Source organism: Choristoneura fumiferana, chromosome 19, assembly GCF_025370935.1.
Source record: "Choristoneura fumiferana chromosome 19, NRCan_CFum_1, whole genome shotgun sequence".
NCBI lineage: Eukaryota > Metazoa > Arthropoda > Insecta > Lepidoptera > Tortricidae > Choristoneura > Choristoneura fumiferana.
The window spans coordinates 1,080,769-1,096,163 of record NC_133490.1 but is presented as its reverse complement, the minus strand read 5'-3'; the positions used below and the strand labels follow the sequence as shown (position 1 = coordinate 1,096,163).

General features: G+C 38.4%; 2 protein-coding genes across 3 annotated transcripts; one reads left to right on the top strand and one right to left on the bottom strand.

The window, feature by feature from the left end:
- The first annotated feature begins 1,848 nt into the window (after positions 1–1,848).
- LOC141438704 (beta-1,3-galactosyltransferase 1-like) lies at positions 1,849–7,461 on the top strand. Of its 2 annotated transcripts, XR_012452503.1 has the most exons (3): positions 1,849–2,767; positions 3,824–6,259; positions 6,483–7,461. XR_012452503.1 is itself a non-coding variant. In XM_074102621.1 (2 exons), exons 1-2 carry the CDS (start codon positions 2,026–2,028, stop codon positions 4,096–4,098), a joined length of 1,017 nt encoding a protein of 338 aa, XP_073958722.1. In that variant the 5' UTR covers positions 1,849–2,025; the 3' UTR covers positions 4,099–7,461. The 2 variants fall into 2 exon arrangements, 1 of the variants encoding a protein (XP_073958722.1); XM_074102621.1 differs by having other exon boundaries at positions 3,824–7,461.
- On the bottom strand, positions 7,457–15,393 carry LOC141438699 (facilitated trehalose transporter Tret1-like). The gene is made up of 3 exons (XM_074102611.1): positions 13,595–15,393; positions 10,375–10,510; positions 7,457–9,345 (listed from the first exon to the last, which is right to left on the bottom strand). The coding sequence occupies exons 1-3, from the start codon at positions 13,613–13,615 to the stop codon at positions 8,057–8,059; spliced, it is 1,446 nt and encodes a 481-aa protein (XP_073958712.1). The 5' UTR covers positions 13,616–15,393; the 3' UTR covers positions 7,457–8,056.
- Positions 15,394–15,395: the final 2 nt, after the last annotated feature.

Genomic DNA, 15,395 nt, shown 5'->3' with positions numbered 1-15,395 from the left:
TAAATTGAACACAGATAAAACTAAAATAATACATTTTCAGAACTATAATTCTCCATACCTTGATCTTAAAATAATCTTAATTTCAGTTCAATAAATACGGTTGACTCGGCTTCCTTTCTTGGTATAACTATAGACAAGCATCTTAACTGGAGATTACACATCGATAGCGTATGAAGCAGACTAGACAGATTTGTGTTTGCTCTACGAAGGCTTAGGATTCTAACGTCTAGAGAGGCCGCCCTATCTGCGTATCATGGATATGTGTCGTCTGTGTTACGCTATGGGCTGATCATTTGGGGCAACTCAGTTGACGTGCAGAGAGCATTTATAACCCAAAAAAATGCATTCGAGCTGTATGTGGCGCTCACTATTTAGCTCACTGCAGACCAATATTCAAGAAGCTAAAAATTCTTCCCTTACCCTGCTTATACATATATGAAGTAGCTAAGTTTGTCAGGGGGCACCCTGATCGGTTTCCTTTATATGTTACCGTTCGTAAAAAAACAAATGGAAGATATCCAAACAAACTGTATGTTCCCAGACAAAAAATAAAAATATATGGTAAAAATGTTCCAAATGACATAAAATCACTAGATGTAAATAAATTTCAGAAGAAATTGTTTAATTGGTTGCTTGACATGTGTTTCTATTCAATTAAGGAGTTCCTGAATTATTATTAAACTAATGTATTCCATAAGATTGTATAATATTGTAATTGTAAATTAAACTTAGCTAATTTTTGCGCCAATAATTGGATAATTTAATTTATTTTAACGAATATAAAATTGTATTTCTAACATTTCTACGCCGATGAGGCAGGATATGACGCACTTAATGTAATTCGACCATCTTTTGTACCATATTCTAAGAAATAAACATATTATTATTATTATTATTATATTAATATATAATAATATACTATGTAGTTAACGTAATGCCTAATGCTTATAATACGTCCTACTGCTGGGCATATTACAGGCCATGGCACACCCGGTAGTTTGGCATCCTGGAAAGGACATAGTAGAGTTTTTATCCCGAAAAAAATTGTATAGTTATCGTGGGATTGGGATAGCGATAAATGTTTTTTACAGACGAAGACGCGGGCAAAAGCTATGTATTTATTTATTTCACCGTAAAGTCATGTACATTTCAAAAGTATGTTACAGTTGCATAATCCATGAAAGCCTGCAAGAATACTTAAAAGTAAATTACAAATATGCAAAATAGCTAGTAGGTATTATAAATACGAAAGTAACTGTGTGTCTGTTATCTCTTCATGCATAACCCGTCACGCGTCCTAGAGACTACATTAGTCTCTAACTTTTTTTGTGCGGGAAATGTCGTAGAGACTACCAGGTACATTTAAAATGGCTACAATGTAGTCTCTAGGACGCGTGACGGGTTAAACCGCTGAACAGATTTAGATGAAATTTGGTATAGAGATAGTTTGAGGCCCTGGAAATAAGACGTAAGACGTATGATATTTTTTAACTCGGGAAATGAACAGTTCCCTCATGTATGCTGTGTTGTAATTTCTCTAATATCAGAGGGGCAAACGAGCATGCGGTCACCTGATGGGAATCATTTACCGCCGCCCATGGACACCCGCAACACGGCCTCTTGGGCCCCCTACCAAAGATACCTCTATCACAGATGCGTGTCCGGCCATTTGAGAAACTGTAAACAAGACGTAAACGTACGAAACAGATGACACATCGCTTCGATAAATCGATGTTTGTCAAGGAGAGTTTTTGAGTTCAAAATCAAGGCACAGAACGTACAAAACCAAAATACAAAACCAGTTTTTGAACGGCGGAAACAACTGTCATGTGTCAGTCAAGTGTCAAAAGTGACGTTTGTTTGTTTGATTTGATACCGAGTGCGTGCTGGCTGCTGCGTGCTGCTGCGTCGAGGACTTTGAGGAGTGTCTTTTGCGTGTTTCTTTCGACTTTCATTATTGTAGACAGAATGATATCTCCTTAAAACCATTTTCTTTTCGTATTACGTCGTGCAAGAATCTTTACTATGTTGGAAAGTCAGCGTGGAGAGAAATGCGACATGATGGTTCTGCACAAGCTTGCCGTTGTAATCGTCAGCTTGATGCTCATATACGACTTTTACAACACATCTACGCCTCTAGAAATACGCGTACAGAACCCCAAATTTGCCTTACTCGGGCCTTACAATGGTACAGAATTCAGCGCACCTGACGATGTTTACGAACAACTAATCGATCTCAAGAATTTTTCTTTTAAAGTCAACCCTCAGCCTTGTCAGAACTATAGCGCAGGGTTGTTACTAGTCGTCATTATATCCTCAAATCCGAGTAACTATGATAATAGAATGGTTATCAGAAATACTTGGGGCCGTTCCTTGGATTCAACTAAAGTTGTTTTCCTAATTGGAGAATCAGAAAACCCGACTATTTCCCACCGAATTCAGAATGAATCTGCCTTATTCGGAGACATTGTGCAAGGGAGCTTCACAGATGCATACCGTAACATGACTTACAAACACGTAATGGGTTTAAAATGGGTGACGCATCATTGTCCAATGGCAAAATATATTTTGAAGACTGATGATGACGTTGTTGTTAATTCTTATGCATTGAGGCAGTTTTTGGCGAGGGAGCTGTCTCCGTGGGGGGCTAAGGGGCTTATTACGTGCCAGGTGTTGGAACATGCGCAGGTGCAAAGGTCTCATCGCTCCAAGTGGAGGGTTTCCCCAGCGGAATATGGCCCACATTACTATCCAACATATTGTGCTGGTATGTCTGTTAATGCAATAAATAATATACTGGGCAGCAAAAAATCTGGCCCTCAATTGTATGCAGAATCGGTAATTTTGAATGAAGGGTTCAAAATTTTTGCCGCTGAGTGTACTTGTATTGTTATAAATTTATAGATTTATAAATTTTTAACTTGCTATCAGATTATGTGATCAATTATAAATAATAATCATGTATAGGAGTAATTCAAGTATTACGTATCGAAAATACAAACTGAAACATAGATGCACAGAAAAACCAGAAAAATAGACCAGCGCTGGGAATCGAACCCAGGTCCTCGGCATTCCGTGCCGCGTGCTATACTGCTACACCACCACTGGACAGTCCATTTTCGATATGGGTTTTACGGGATGACCGTAAAAGTACCTAATAAAATTTGGAGTTGAAATAAAAAATACAAAAAGACTCCAAAAACCAATTTTAGTATTACATAAGCATCAAAGGGGGGTGGGGGAGTTTTTGCTTTGCTTATTTTTGATGACATGGAGGCCTAGATGGTACTTATAACACTAAAGAAACCTAAATAGATTTAAAAATAAATGGCTGACTTTCGCTGACAAGGGGAAGAGGGCTTAAAAACTTTTTAAAAATGACTAAAAGTCTGCTTACGTAATTCTTGAATAACCTGTCACTACTACTTTAGTGATCTCATCTATTAAAGACAGTGCCATTTGTTCTGGTTGGTTGATAAATAATTCCCAAATTATAAAAATAATAACTTTATCGAGAACAAATCAGGAAATTTTGCCATGAAATGAAAGCTTAAGGTGGTACAGGGGTACTGCATGCGCCACTAGACTGACGAAGAACTAGGCTTTATTCCCCATTCCGGCATTTCTTTTCTGGCTTCTTCAATATTAAGATAAATCATATTTGGGTGAAGACCAAAAAGTTGCACACTGTTAAATCTGCGTTAGCACATAGTTTTAATTTCCATTAACTTTTTCCATTGTGACACGAAAATTAATCATACATTTGTATGAACTAATTATAATAATATTTTTTTACCCATGATCTATTCTATTTTAATTACAGGTTGGGCAATCATTTACTCCCAAGATGTAGTGCCACGTTTGCTCAAGACAGCCCAATTCACCCCCTATTTCTGGATCGACGATGTTCATGTAACGGGAGTGGTGGCCCAGGAGATTGGAGTAGCCCGGACTCCGCTGGCTTCACTGATATTGTCCAGGAACAGAGCCAAGGTGCTGACTTCGATGGGGGCTGACTATGCTGGCCAGTTTCTGTTTGGACCGCCTGATATTAGCGTTAATAAGATCTCGCAGATATGGAAGGCTATACCGGAGTGAAGTTGATGGTATGATGCTGTCAGATATGGATAATATGATAAGGGAAATAAGTAAGATTAAAATGTTACTATACAATTTTGCACCTGTCAGTGGCATGGTGCTTGATTAACTCAATTCCCACCCCATTGGTTTAAGCTTTTATTGTTTAATGTGACTTTAAAACATTTTTAGTTAGATAGAAGTGTGGTTAAGTTTTTGTACAGAGTAAACTGAACGCAGACCAGTGTGGAACCTTTTCATAACCAATTTCGCTGATTTCTTTGGCTGATTTATTAAACCGTATGGCGTAAAACATTAAACAATTTCACTAAAGAAAGAAACTACAAACTAGCTACAGATGGCAGATGTAATATGATATGTCTCTATTTAGTTTTTTTGACTGTACCTACACTAATTGGGTAAATAAATTACAATAATTAGTCCATCAGATAGGTTATAGAAAACTGTCACACAACCATTTTTGTTTTGGCTACTAGGCAGCCACAATTTTTAAGGTCTAAATGTTACAATTATTTTTTAAAATGTTACTCATTATAAAAATATAAAAAAGCCGTGGTGGCCTAGTGGTTTGACCTATCGCCTCTCAAACATGGGTTCAAACCCCGGCTCGCACCTCTGAGTTTTTCCAAATTCATGTGCGGAATTACATTTGAAATTTACCACGAGCTTTGCGGTGAAGGAAAACATCGTGAGGAAACCTGCACAAACCTGCGAAGCAATTCAATGGTGCGTGTGAAGTTCCCAATCCGCACTGGGCCCGCGTGGGAACTATAGCCCAAGCCTTCTTGTTCTGAGAGGAGGCCTGTGCCCAGCAGTGGGACGTATATAGGCTGGGATGATGATGATGATATAAATATAGCTATAAGGTGACCCGGGGCTATTGTAGCTGGGTGATATTGTATCTGCGCCGTCTGATGGCGTCCGTACGACGAGTATGGCGATATTATTGACAAAATCGGTATTTCCTAGTAGCAAAATTTCCATTCGCTTTTTTTCCCAAATGCTTCTTTTCCCAATATGCTTTTTTAGTAAAGCTTATTTTCACAGTAACGTTTATTCCCAATCAGAGTCGACACCGATACAGTGTCGACGGAGCTCCTACTTCTGTGTAGTTTTTGCCCTTCGGGCTAATGCAAACTTAACATAACCTAAACCTACCTATGTTAGTTTAGTAATTAAGAAGGGAAATCTCAACATGTGAAGAACTATTGATCTTAAAGGAAGTAATAAGTATTATAAGTATTATTTAGCTTTCAAATAAATCTAATTTCATCAATGGCCACCGATAGGTCAATTTGCCCATTCTCCTTTATTCATACACTGTACATTGAATTTCTTTCTGCTTACCATCAGGTTTAATGTTATCCCATCGCATTTTATCGGATGCGTTCGTCTTTTTTAGGGCTCCGGAGCTAAAATGGCAAAAACGGAACCCTTATAGTTTCGCCATGTCTGTCTGTCTGTCCGTCCGCGATTTTGCTCAGGGACTATCAATTCTAGAAAGCTGTAATTTTGCACGAATATATATGTAAACTATGCTGACAAAATGATGATTATTACCTATTATTATCACACAATGCCTGTATAATATAAAACAAAGAGATGAAAACGCAATTTTCCACCCGGCTATCTACGCATGAAAATTATACTTTCAGAACAGGAGAGATGAAAATGAATAAGGTCTTCAGTCTTATTACAACTTATACACAAAGGTGACTGTACAACTGTCATCAAATTCAAACAACAGTTTAGTGGAATGTGACCTGTGCCCTATTTCACGATGCTACAATTTAAAATTAACAAGCGGTAGTCTCTTTTCAATGCATACTGTTAAACAAAGAATACCGCTTGTAAATTGTAACTTATAGCTTCGTGAAATAGGGCACAGACCGCACACGAAAAGCCCACACGAGAAGATCCCTGGGGAGCCTGGAATTATCAAACCAGGGTACTTTGAAAATTTTACTCTATATGGTGCCGTTATGTTGATCTTGCTTGCTGTCTCAAATAGCTTCGGTAAACTTCAGTAGGTAGGCTAGTTGAAAGAGCAAGATAAAGATGAACTATACCGACAAAATACGATGGCAAAACATTATTCACTAGTACGCTTGTTTGCCTCCAACATAAATTGGTATAAATAAATATGTGAGGCAGTCCGTAGGCAGGGGGGTGTCACTAGGCCATTCCGCCGCCGAGCTACAAGTACATACCGGGCCTCCCCAACGTTGAGGCGATTCAGTGCGACTCAACGCGTGCGAGTGAACACGAGTTATGCGATAGACAGAGAAGCATACAGTAGGTAGGCACGATTCTTATGCCTAAACGTCACTTTTGTACGGCAGTGAAACTTCTGTACTTGTACTATTACTTATTCTGTGCCGTAGGTTAGAATTAGTTTTGTCGGTGCGAATCATAAAAGTTGATTAGTTAACTTTTCATTTTCTGTTCCACTATTATAAGTTTATTGGAGTCTTAATAGTTATTAGTTATTTGGTTATAAGATTAATTACGTGTTATCTATTTTAGATGCTGTAAACAAGCATTCGTATTATTCATACAAATTTTAATATCTGCGCCGGCCGGGATCGAACCCGGAACCTCAAGCTTCGTAGTCTGGTTCTCTAACCACGTCTCAATACGATGGCAAAACATTATTTACTACATCTGAAATACATTGTGTTTGTGTTGTGTTATAACTTATAAGAAGTATTATGTAAGTCAAGGAAACTGAATCACGTACCATGGTGGAACCTTTTCATAATCAATTTCGTTATGATTTCTTTACCAAATTTTTGGGATGTCAACATGACATTAGTAGCTGATAGGTTCCAACCCTGGTATGTAATTCAGTTTCCTCGCCTATAGTTGTCTGTGACATTCGTTTCGTTCAATTCGTTCATGCCAGCTTAACTCAACAACATTTCGTTTAATTACGCAGTAATTAGGTACGGTCAGCAAAATAAGTAGTTTATAAATTTTTAAACAAGTTCCTATCAAATGGATATGTCGCTAAAGTCGAACTTTCGAGATTACAGACACGTCTATTGGAATTATTGTTTTATGACATGCAAATGATTATCAACTTTATGGTGGTAGACCACATATTTGGCTGATGGTACAGTCACCAGCACCAACATCGACACAACAAGGGTGCATAAAATATCTGATACGACTCTATTTCTAGAGTCGGAAGGACGTGTCAGATATTTTTGCACGCTCCGCTGTGTGTGGCATAATGCTGGTCTGTACCTTCTTTGATCTAATTATAATATAACAACTAAAAATGTGTTATGACCAAAGATAACTATTATTTAAACTGAAACAACTAGTGTTAGATCTAAATAATAAATAATATTAATAATATTGATCAGCATTTTATTTTATACAACTAAATCAAATACTTTATTCGCTTTTTAACATGAACGCGTGCAAAAATATTTTTTCTTACCTTATACATTTTATAATAATACACATAGGTACCTACCTACAATACAGTAGTTTATTTACTAGTAGTTACTCAAAGCATAATAATTAGGGTTAAATAAACTATTCAAGTCTATAATATAGTACAACGTAGAATAGCTGTCCAGGCCAGGTAGATACAGGTAGGTACCTAGAATCCCTACTTTAATGTCCAGAGCGTAGTTTTGCCGCCGAAGATCTGAGCGAACGAACTTTGCTCGGAGTTCTTTTTTGGTGGTAATCTGGTTTTATGGAGAAGATACCTACGTATCTTACTACTACGTATCTACGTATTTTAAACGCAAACTAACTACATACATCACTGTCGCTCAGTAAGTGCACTCATTCAGTACTGCTAAATAAATGGACGGATCTAGCTATAGTATTTAGCAGAACGCTTGCTCACATCCTTTTGATGATTTCATCAGACAAGATTAGGTATATCTTCTCTGTCTCTTTCTAACTTGAGCCCATTGAAATGTTGTTTTGTTGTTCTCTATCTCTCGCTCGCTAAAGTACAGTCCAACAACTTATCTTCCTTATCTTGTTCCAACTTCAACGAAACCCCATTGAAATGATGCTCTATCTCTTGCAAAGTCTTACCCTCTGTCTCGGGCAAGAAGAAATACAAATAAAATAAGGCACCGGCCATGAATATCATGTAAACGAAAAACGTCCCATGTACATCGATGGCTCTCATCAACGCTGGAGTCACTTTCAACGTTACCAACAGAGATAGAGAGTAAAAAACACCAGAAATCACAGTTCCTAATCCTCTATGCTCTAAGGGATATATCTCACCTAGCAAAGACAGAGCTATCGAAGAGGTACCCAAGTTTAAAACTATGAAATATGAGCAAAGCAGGGACAATGGCAGCCAAACATTATTTTCCGGTGCTATATGCTGAGATTTCAAGTACAAATAGATGCAGATACTGGTTAGTAGAACGCAAGATACTCCGCCGCTTACGAATAGCAAAGTTCTACGACGGAATAATTTGACTACACCGCAGGATCCCACACTGGCTAGAAATATTATGCCATCAACAGCGAGTACGTAATACAACGTGGTGGCATTATCTTTGGTGAAAGCTGACATAAATTTAACAGCGTAAGCTGGAAACGAGTGACGGCCGCAAGCTTCCAAAATAACAAAAACAAACAACACAATCCATGTTGGTTTTTGGAAGTCCTTTTGGCCCAATTTCGTTAGCAGCAGCTTGGCTTTTTTCATCATAGAATTGTTCTTGATTTCATAAAGTCGCCGGTTCCTTTGGGATTGTATTAAAAATAGGAGTTCTTCTTTTGCTTCGTCGCTGTTTCCTCTCAGCCACGTGAAGGAATCTTCGCATTCTTTGTACCTTCCCTTATAGGCCAACCATGATGGACTTTCAGGCCAGGTCCACGTAATCAGAAGCGCCAAGGCGGAAGGTATAAGCCCGAATAGAGCAGTGGCTCTCCAGTCGAAGAAAGTCCCAATTAAATGGACGTAGAGAACGCCGAAGGTAGCTCCAGCGGTTTTGGTGTTGAGGAAGACCCCGCGGTAGTGAGGGCTGCTGTATTCGCCTACGATGATGCCGGCGATGACAATGGTGGCTCCGGTGTTGAAGCCGCTCGTCAGCCTGGCAATGACCAGCGCGGTCACGTCCTGGGCGAAGTATAGGAGCAGGCAGGATATGATGCTTGGAGTCGCGACGCAGAAGTGCGCCGATCGCCGGCCGAGCTTCTGCAGAATTGGCGCCGTGAGGATGAACGACGGGAGCGTTGTGATAGCGATTGCTGATGCTGGAAATAGAAATAAGAAAGTTAGATGTTTCTTCTTCCTCAGCTCTTGGGCACACGAGGGGGCACCTCGGTTATATTCGGTTATACCTATATATATGACTATTCTGACACACAAATAGAACCTAAGACACAAATAGAACCTTAGAGGTAAGGACGAATGTTATGGTATAGTTGGTAGGCGATAGCTCGATTACTAGAATAACACATAAGCAGTAGGTACCTTTAGGTACTTATCCCGATATTCCGATGGGATCGGGATTTATACAAGTAGAGTCCTAAACCCTTGCCGCTAATTACCTATAGAGCTAGAGGGTATATTCTACACAAATGAAAACCTACTTAACCTACCTATTTTTTGGGTTTTATTAAACTAATAATTCAAAACAAATAGTAAAATTACTCACCTACGAAATATGTAATCCCATTACCCTCTAACTTTTTTTATTTTTATTTATTTATTCAAGAACAATAGGTTTTGACGCTTTATACCAGATTCGAAAAACGACAGATTCCTGGAACGCCAGATTTGCATAATGCCAGATTTTCAGATTCGCAGTATACCAGATGCGCAGAATGCCAGATTCGCACGATGCCCGATTTCAGATTCGCAGAATGCCAGATTCGCATAGTACCAGATTCGCAGAACGCCAGATTCGCAGAATGCCAGATTCGCACAATCATCAACCCGGCCCATAAAGGTCTCACTGCTGGGCACAGGCCTCCTCTCGGAATGAGCCGTAGCCGTACCTAGTTCCCACGCGGGCCCAGTGCGGATTGGGAACTTGACACACACCATTGAATTGCTGTTTGTGCAGGTTTCCTCACGATGTTTTCCTTCACCGTAAAGCTCGTGGTAAGGAAAGAGAACGTTTGGTAAATCAAACGTTTTAATCCCATTAACAGTTGAAGAGTTATCCCTGAGGCTGCTGCTGATTTGACAAACTGAAGAAAGCGATTTAAAAATGGTTGGCTTTTGAAACCAAAACATTCCAGTTAAATAATGGCCTGTAAAGAAGCCAATTTACTCACTTATCCATGACTCAGCTTCCAGGCTTAGAGGGATATCAGACCCTGGCTTCCTTAGGTCTCGGAGGAGTATCGTGGGGTAGCCCAGGTGGAAGCCACACGCCACTATGTTCAGGAAGGCTCCCAAGACTACCCAGAACTGAAGGAAATTTTTACATTTAAAAACCGGCCAAGAGCGTGTCGGACACGCCCAAAATAGGGTTCCGTAGCCATTACGAAAAAGATCAGTCATATTTTTCTAAGGATTTCGTATTTTATACGGAATCTTCCAAGTTTCAAGTTTTTAGGCCCAGCGGTTTGGGCTGTGCGTTGATCTATAAGTCAGTCATTCTTCTATATATATAGATTCCGATGCCGCGATTGAAAAAACCCAGCAAAACTAATATTATGTACAATAAGTAAGTATATGGCATACAGGCATACAGAGAAGTTTTGCGCTATACACTATAATAACACACACACAAACATCACGCCTGTATGCCCAAATGGGGCAGGCAGAGCACACAAAACTTTACCATCATTTTTTATAATTTTTTGTAAAAGGTGTTGCAATAAATAAATAATACTGAATTATATTTTTAATACAACCTATTTTTGCTGACTGTACCTTTTGTTGACTGTACTCAAAACTACATTTGCATACCATCAAGTCGATGCTATTAACCATTGAAGAGTCCGTCCTGCGGAAGCGATCCTGGCTGGACTACCAGGATGTCACTACTAGATTATTGTATTGCCACGCAATTTACATAAGTATTCCGAATTTCAAGTCAATCAATCTTGACTGACTGGAAGTTGGTCAAATTTAACTTGCAAGATTTGATTACAGACAGACATACAGACAGAGAGACGGACAGACAACGAGTCAGGTGAAACTAAATAAAAGCTTGCAAAAAGTAATAGATTATTTTTGTCATTTTAATTCGTGAATAATCCATACTAATACTAACAATATTATAAATGTGAAAGTGTGTGTATTCGTATGTTTGTCCGTCTTTCACGTCGAAACGGAGCGACTAGGCTACCTACCGCCGGATGCCCGAATTCCAGGCGGGCGAAGCCGCGGGCAAAAGTTAGTTGAAAATAAACACATAAGTATGTAGGTAGTGTATAATGGTTTTCCATTGTATTTTTTGTATAAGTTATTATATTTATTGTCCTGCCAATTAGCTTCAGTATACACGTCGTAACAGCTGTTTTGACATAAGACACTTAATAATGAAGTTCCATAATTATAAATTGACATTCAGGAAGGTCATCGTTCATCCACCATTACCTCTCATATTAGATTTTTTTTACCGTACAACGGCAAAACCTACTAGACACTGGCAAAATTGTCCTCCGATGGACAGAGCCATATTTTTTTAAAGAAACAACAACAACAACGACATTCAGGAAGGAAACTGGGGGTTTAGCATAGTCTATGGCATAAACTCAAATGAAACTCAAAAGTAACTAGAAGTTGCAGTTGCTTTTCACCGTGTGTACCTACTGGGCCTTAGGTATATCAAAATGTCAATAATTTACAGATGCAATGAATGATGTTTTCCATCACACTTGCTCGTAAACAGTGTTGTAACATGCAGGCTACCTTGGTTGCAACCCCCCAAATAAAACCCTCGACCTTAATGTGCTTCTCATGAAACCCGTGGTCGGTAAATGAGTCATTCCCCGTACTAATTTTCATGTCATGAAGCCCAAGGTCGGTAAATGAGTTTGTTACTGGTGTGCTGCTGCTCCGTGCGCGCGCTGCACACGCACGCCATACACAATACACTTGCTGAGGAGGAGGAGGGCGGCGGGGAGCTGGCGCTGCCAAGAGCGCAGTTAGCGGTATCGGCAATTTTTGAAAAAATATTAGTTTTTCTTTTACAAATATACAATTTTACTCGAAAATGTGATGAAAAACATTTTATGTCGCACGGACGGTAGGTACCTACTAGAATTACGAACATCGACTCATTAAAGCCCTCAGTCTTCGACTTCGGGCTTCTAATAGACTCTCGTTCGTAATTCCATATTTACCGCCCTTAAGACACAATGTAGGTACTATTGCCGTCGTATTTTGTTGGAAAAAATTGTATTTGCCTTGCTTTCTCAACTATATAGCTCACTGAAGTTTACTGAAACTGACTGGGAAAGCAATAAGTACCTATACTACTTAAATAAATACGACGAAAAAACATTTGTTTCTCAGTTTGTTTTATATTATTGTAAAAAAAGGAAATACAATACAATTTTTTTACAAAAAAGTGCTTAGTATAAAGCCCGACTTATCCCTGAAGAGATCTCTGCCAGTCAACATTTATTCACTAGATCTGTAATACAATAATGGGTCAAGAAATCGGATGCCGTCGTGCGTGGTCGTGCTCCGATTGAGCTCCGATTTTCCCCCATGAAAAAATAGATTACCTAATCCACTATGTTATCTTTATCTACTTATGTTTATTTCTACGATTCTTTTCAAAATTGGGTTAATTCTACAGCACAAAACAAAACAAAATCTTGTACAGTCAGCAACAAAAACATACATAGGTACGTTTGAAGTGACAAAAATATGTATGAAACGTATGAATGGACTGTAATACTTAAATAAAAAGCAAACGAAGAAATAATATGATAAAGGTGAAATATAATATTTTGATTTGAATAACACAACCACACAAAGCAATAATGACAAGTAACACATAAAAGAAAAATATACAAAAAAAGAACTTTACAAAAAATACACTAGAACTAGAAGGTACAAAACTCCAAGGAGTTTGCTACAATGTATACAGGACTTTATTGCCTGAACACTTATTATTTGATTTCACTTTGCCGATGCAGTGAGTGGCCCTCATTTTAATTTTTAATACCTACTATAATTTGCGGGGTAGGTATTTTTTATCATTGTTAAAAAATATATTGTTGGTCACACACACCATACTTGCTTTGCGGTTATGTCCAAGTTTTTATTTCCCCTTCTCATTTTATATACCTAAGTACTCAACCTATATATGAAATTTAAAGAAATTGGAATATTTGGAATATCTACATAAGGTCGTGTATCTAAAATGATTATTCGAATTTTGCTTCATATTTGGTATATTTCAAATATGATTTTGTTCAAATTTCGATAAACACAGAGAGCCGGGTTCAGAGAACCTATTTAAATTATTTAAATAAATAAAACATAATTTATTTCCTTTCTAGGTAAGTTATAAAAAATGTTGATACGTACCTGCCGAAGTGCACTTTTCATTTTGCTTCCTAATATTAGCTATGTCGTGATCGTATTTCAGTCATAACTTTTTTAACACATTTCCTTAAAAGTGATAAAAATACAATTACATTGTAAGTTAGTTTTTTTTCATATTAAATAATAATAAATAATAAATAAATATCATGGGACACTTGACACCAATATTTAATTAAAAGTTAGTTAAAAATGTTTTATGTCACTGTAAGACACGAGTTATTTGTTGGGACGGAGTGTTTCAAATGTGGCGCGGGCGCAGGCAAGTAATACGTAAGTATAGGTATCTTTGTAATACCTTATTCATCTCTCCTGTATGTAAAGTTTAATTTTCATGGGTAGATAGCCGGGTGGAAAATTGCGTTTTCATCTCTAGGGTGGAAAGTATTTTTTATTTTATTTTTGTGATTAGCCACGGAGTCGAGTGTCGAGTCACGTCAATGACACTTTTTTTTCACGTTTCGGGCTGGCCATCTACATACACGTCGTGACCAAGGAGCTTATATACCTACAACACTGGAGGTTGAACGCCGAACATCCGTTTGAAACAAGAAATTTGAATTTTATTATGTCACGAATATATTCCATCTCTTTTTTTAGTTAGGTTAAAAAAGAGATGGAAGTCATTCTTGACATGTGAAAGAAAGAGATGGAATATATAAATAAGTAACAAAGGTCAAACTTCTTCGTTCGGCGTTCAACCTCCAGTTTTGTATATTATAAGCTCCTTGATCGTGTCGTGACTCGTGACCAACTCGATTCTCTTTTATATAGTCGGAAGTGGCAAGTGGCCAGTGCAAAAAGGTTGGAGGTTGGATATCAGTAAATTTAATTTATTATTATTCTCTTCTTTTTTGTAGTAGGTATTTTACTTTCCTCACAGTCGAAATGAAAAGTAGAGTGTCTAACTCGGGTGCAATTACTAATTTCCTCTAGAAATATCTCGGATCAAATGGGTCACTTTCCACCCTTGGTTAACAATCTACTATTGTTTACTTACTCTTCGTAAGGACAGCCAGCAATTTGATATTTCAGTTCGCCGTAATTGTAACCGCTAGTTGGCGCTGTCATCGCGCACCCAACGAAACATTTGTGACATTTATTAATAAGTACGCCGATTGCGTTTAAATTGTTCATTGATTTAAGTAGGCAACCATATTTTTTCTCGTCATCACAATAGAATGAGGTGATAAATTGTAAACAACTTCGTGTAGTCCATTGTACTCGTACAGTTACTAGATACTAGCTATATTGTTATATTGTCTGTTGGTGTGAAGTGTTATTGGATGCGTAGGTTGGATGTTCCAAAAATGTTTCAGGTTCGCTAAAACCATTTTCCGATTCAGGGATCCGACGGAATAAGACGTACGTATCGTACCGTCCGTCTCAATCTCGTATCTGGGGGCACGGTAGTGCCCCCGCCAAGTCGAGCAAAACAAAAACGAAGGCACGGCCGTACCATACTTTTCTCGAAGCCATTCAGGCTATTTTCAACATTAAATAATTAACGTCAGCGGGACGGCAAGATACGAAGTTCCAATTCTGCACTTCGTGTATAACTTAGGGCCAGTTACGCAACACAGAATAGAAAAAAACAAGTTTTTCCTTTTCCGTGATGCTTCAAATAAACGCACACACTTAAAATAATGCTGGGAGTCGCGCGAGCTGAGCGGTGGCGCGTAGTGTGCGTGTTACGGCAGCCGCCGAGTCGCGTGTTCCTAAGAAGGGCTACGAAATAGCCCGAAACATGTCGAGCTAAACTCGGTTTAAGACGTGAGTTATCCGT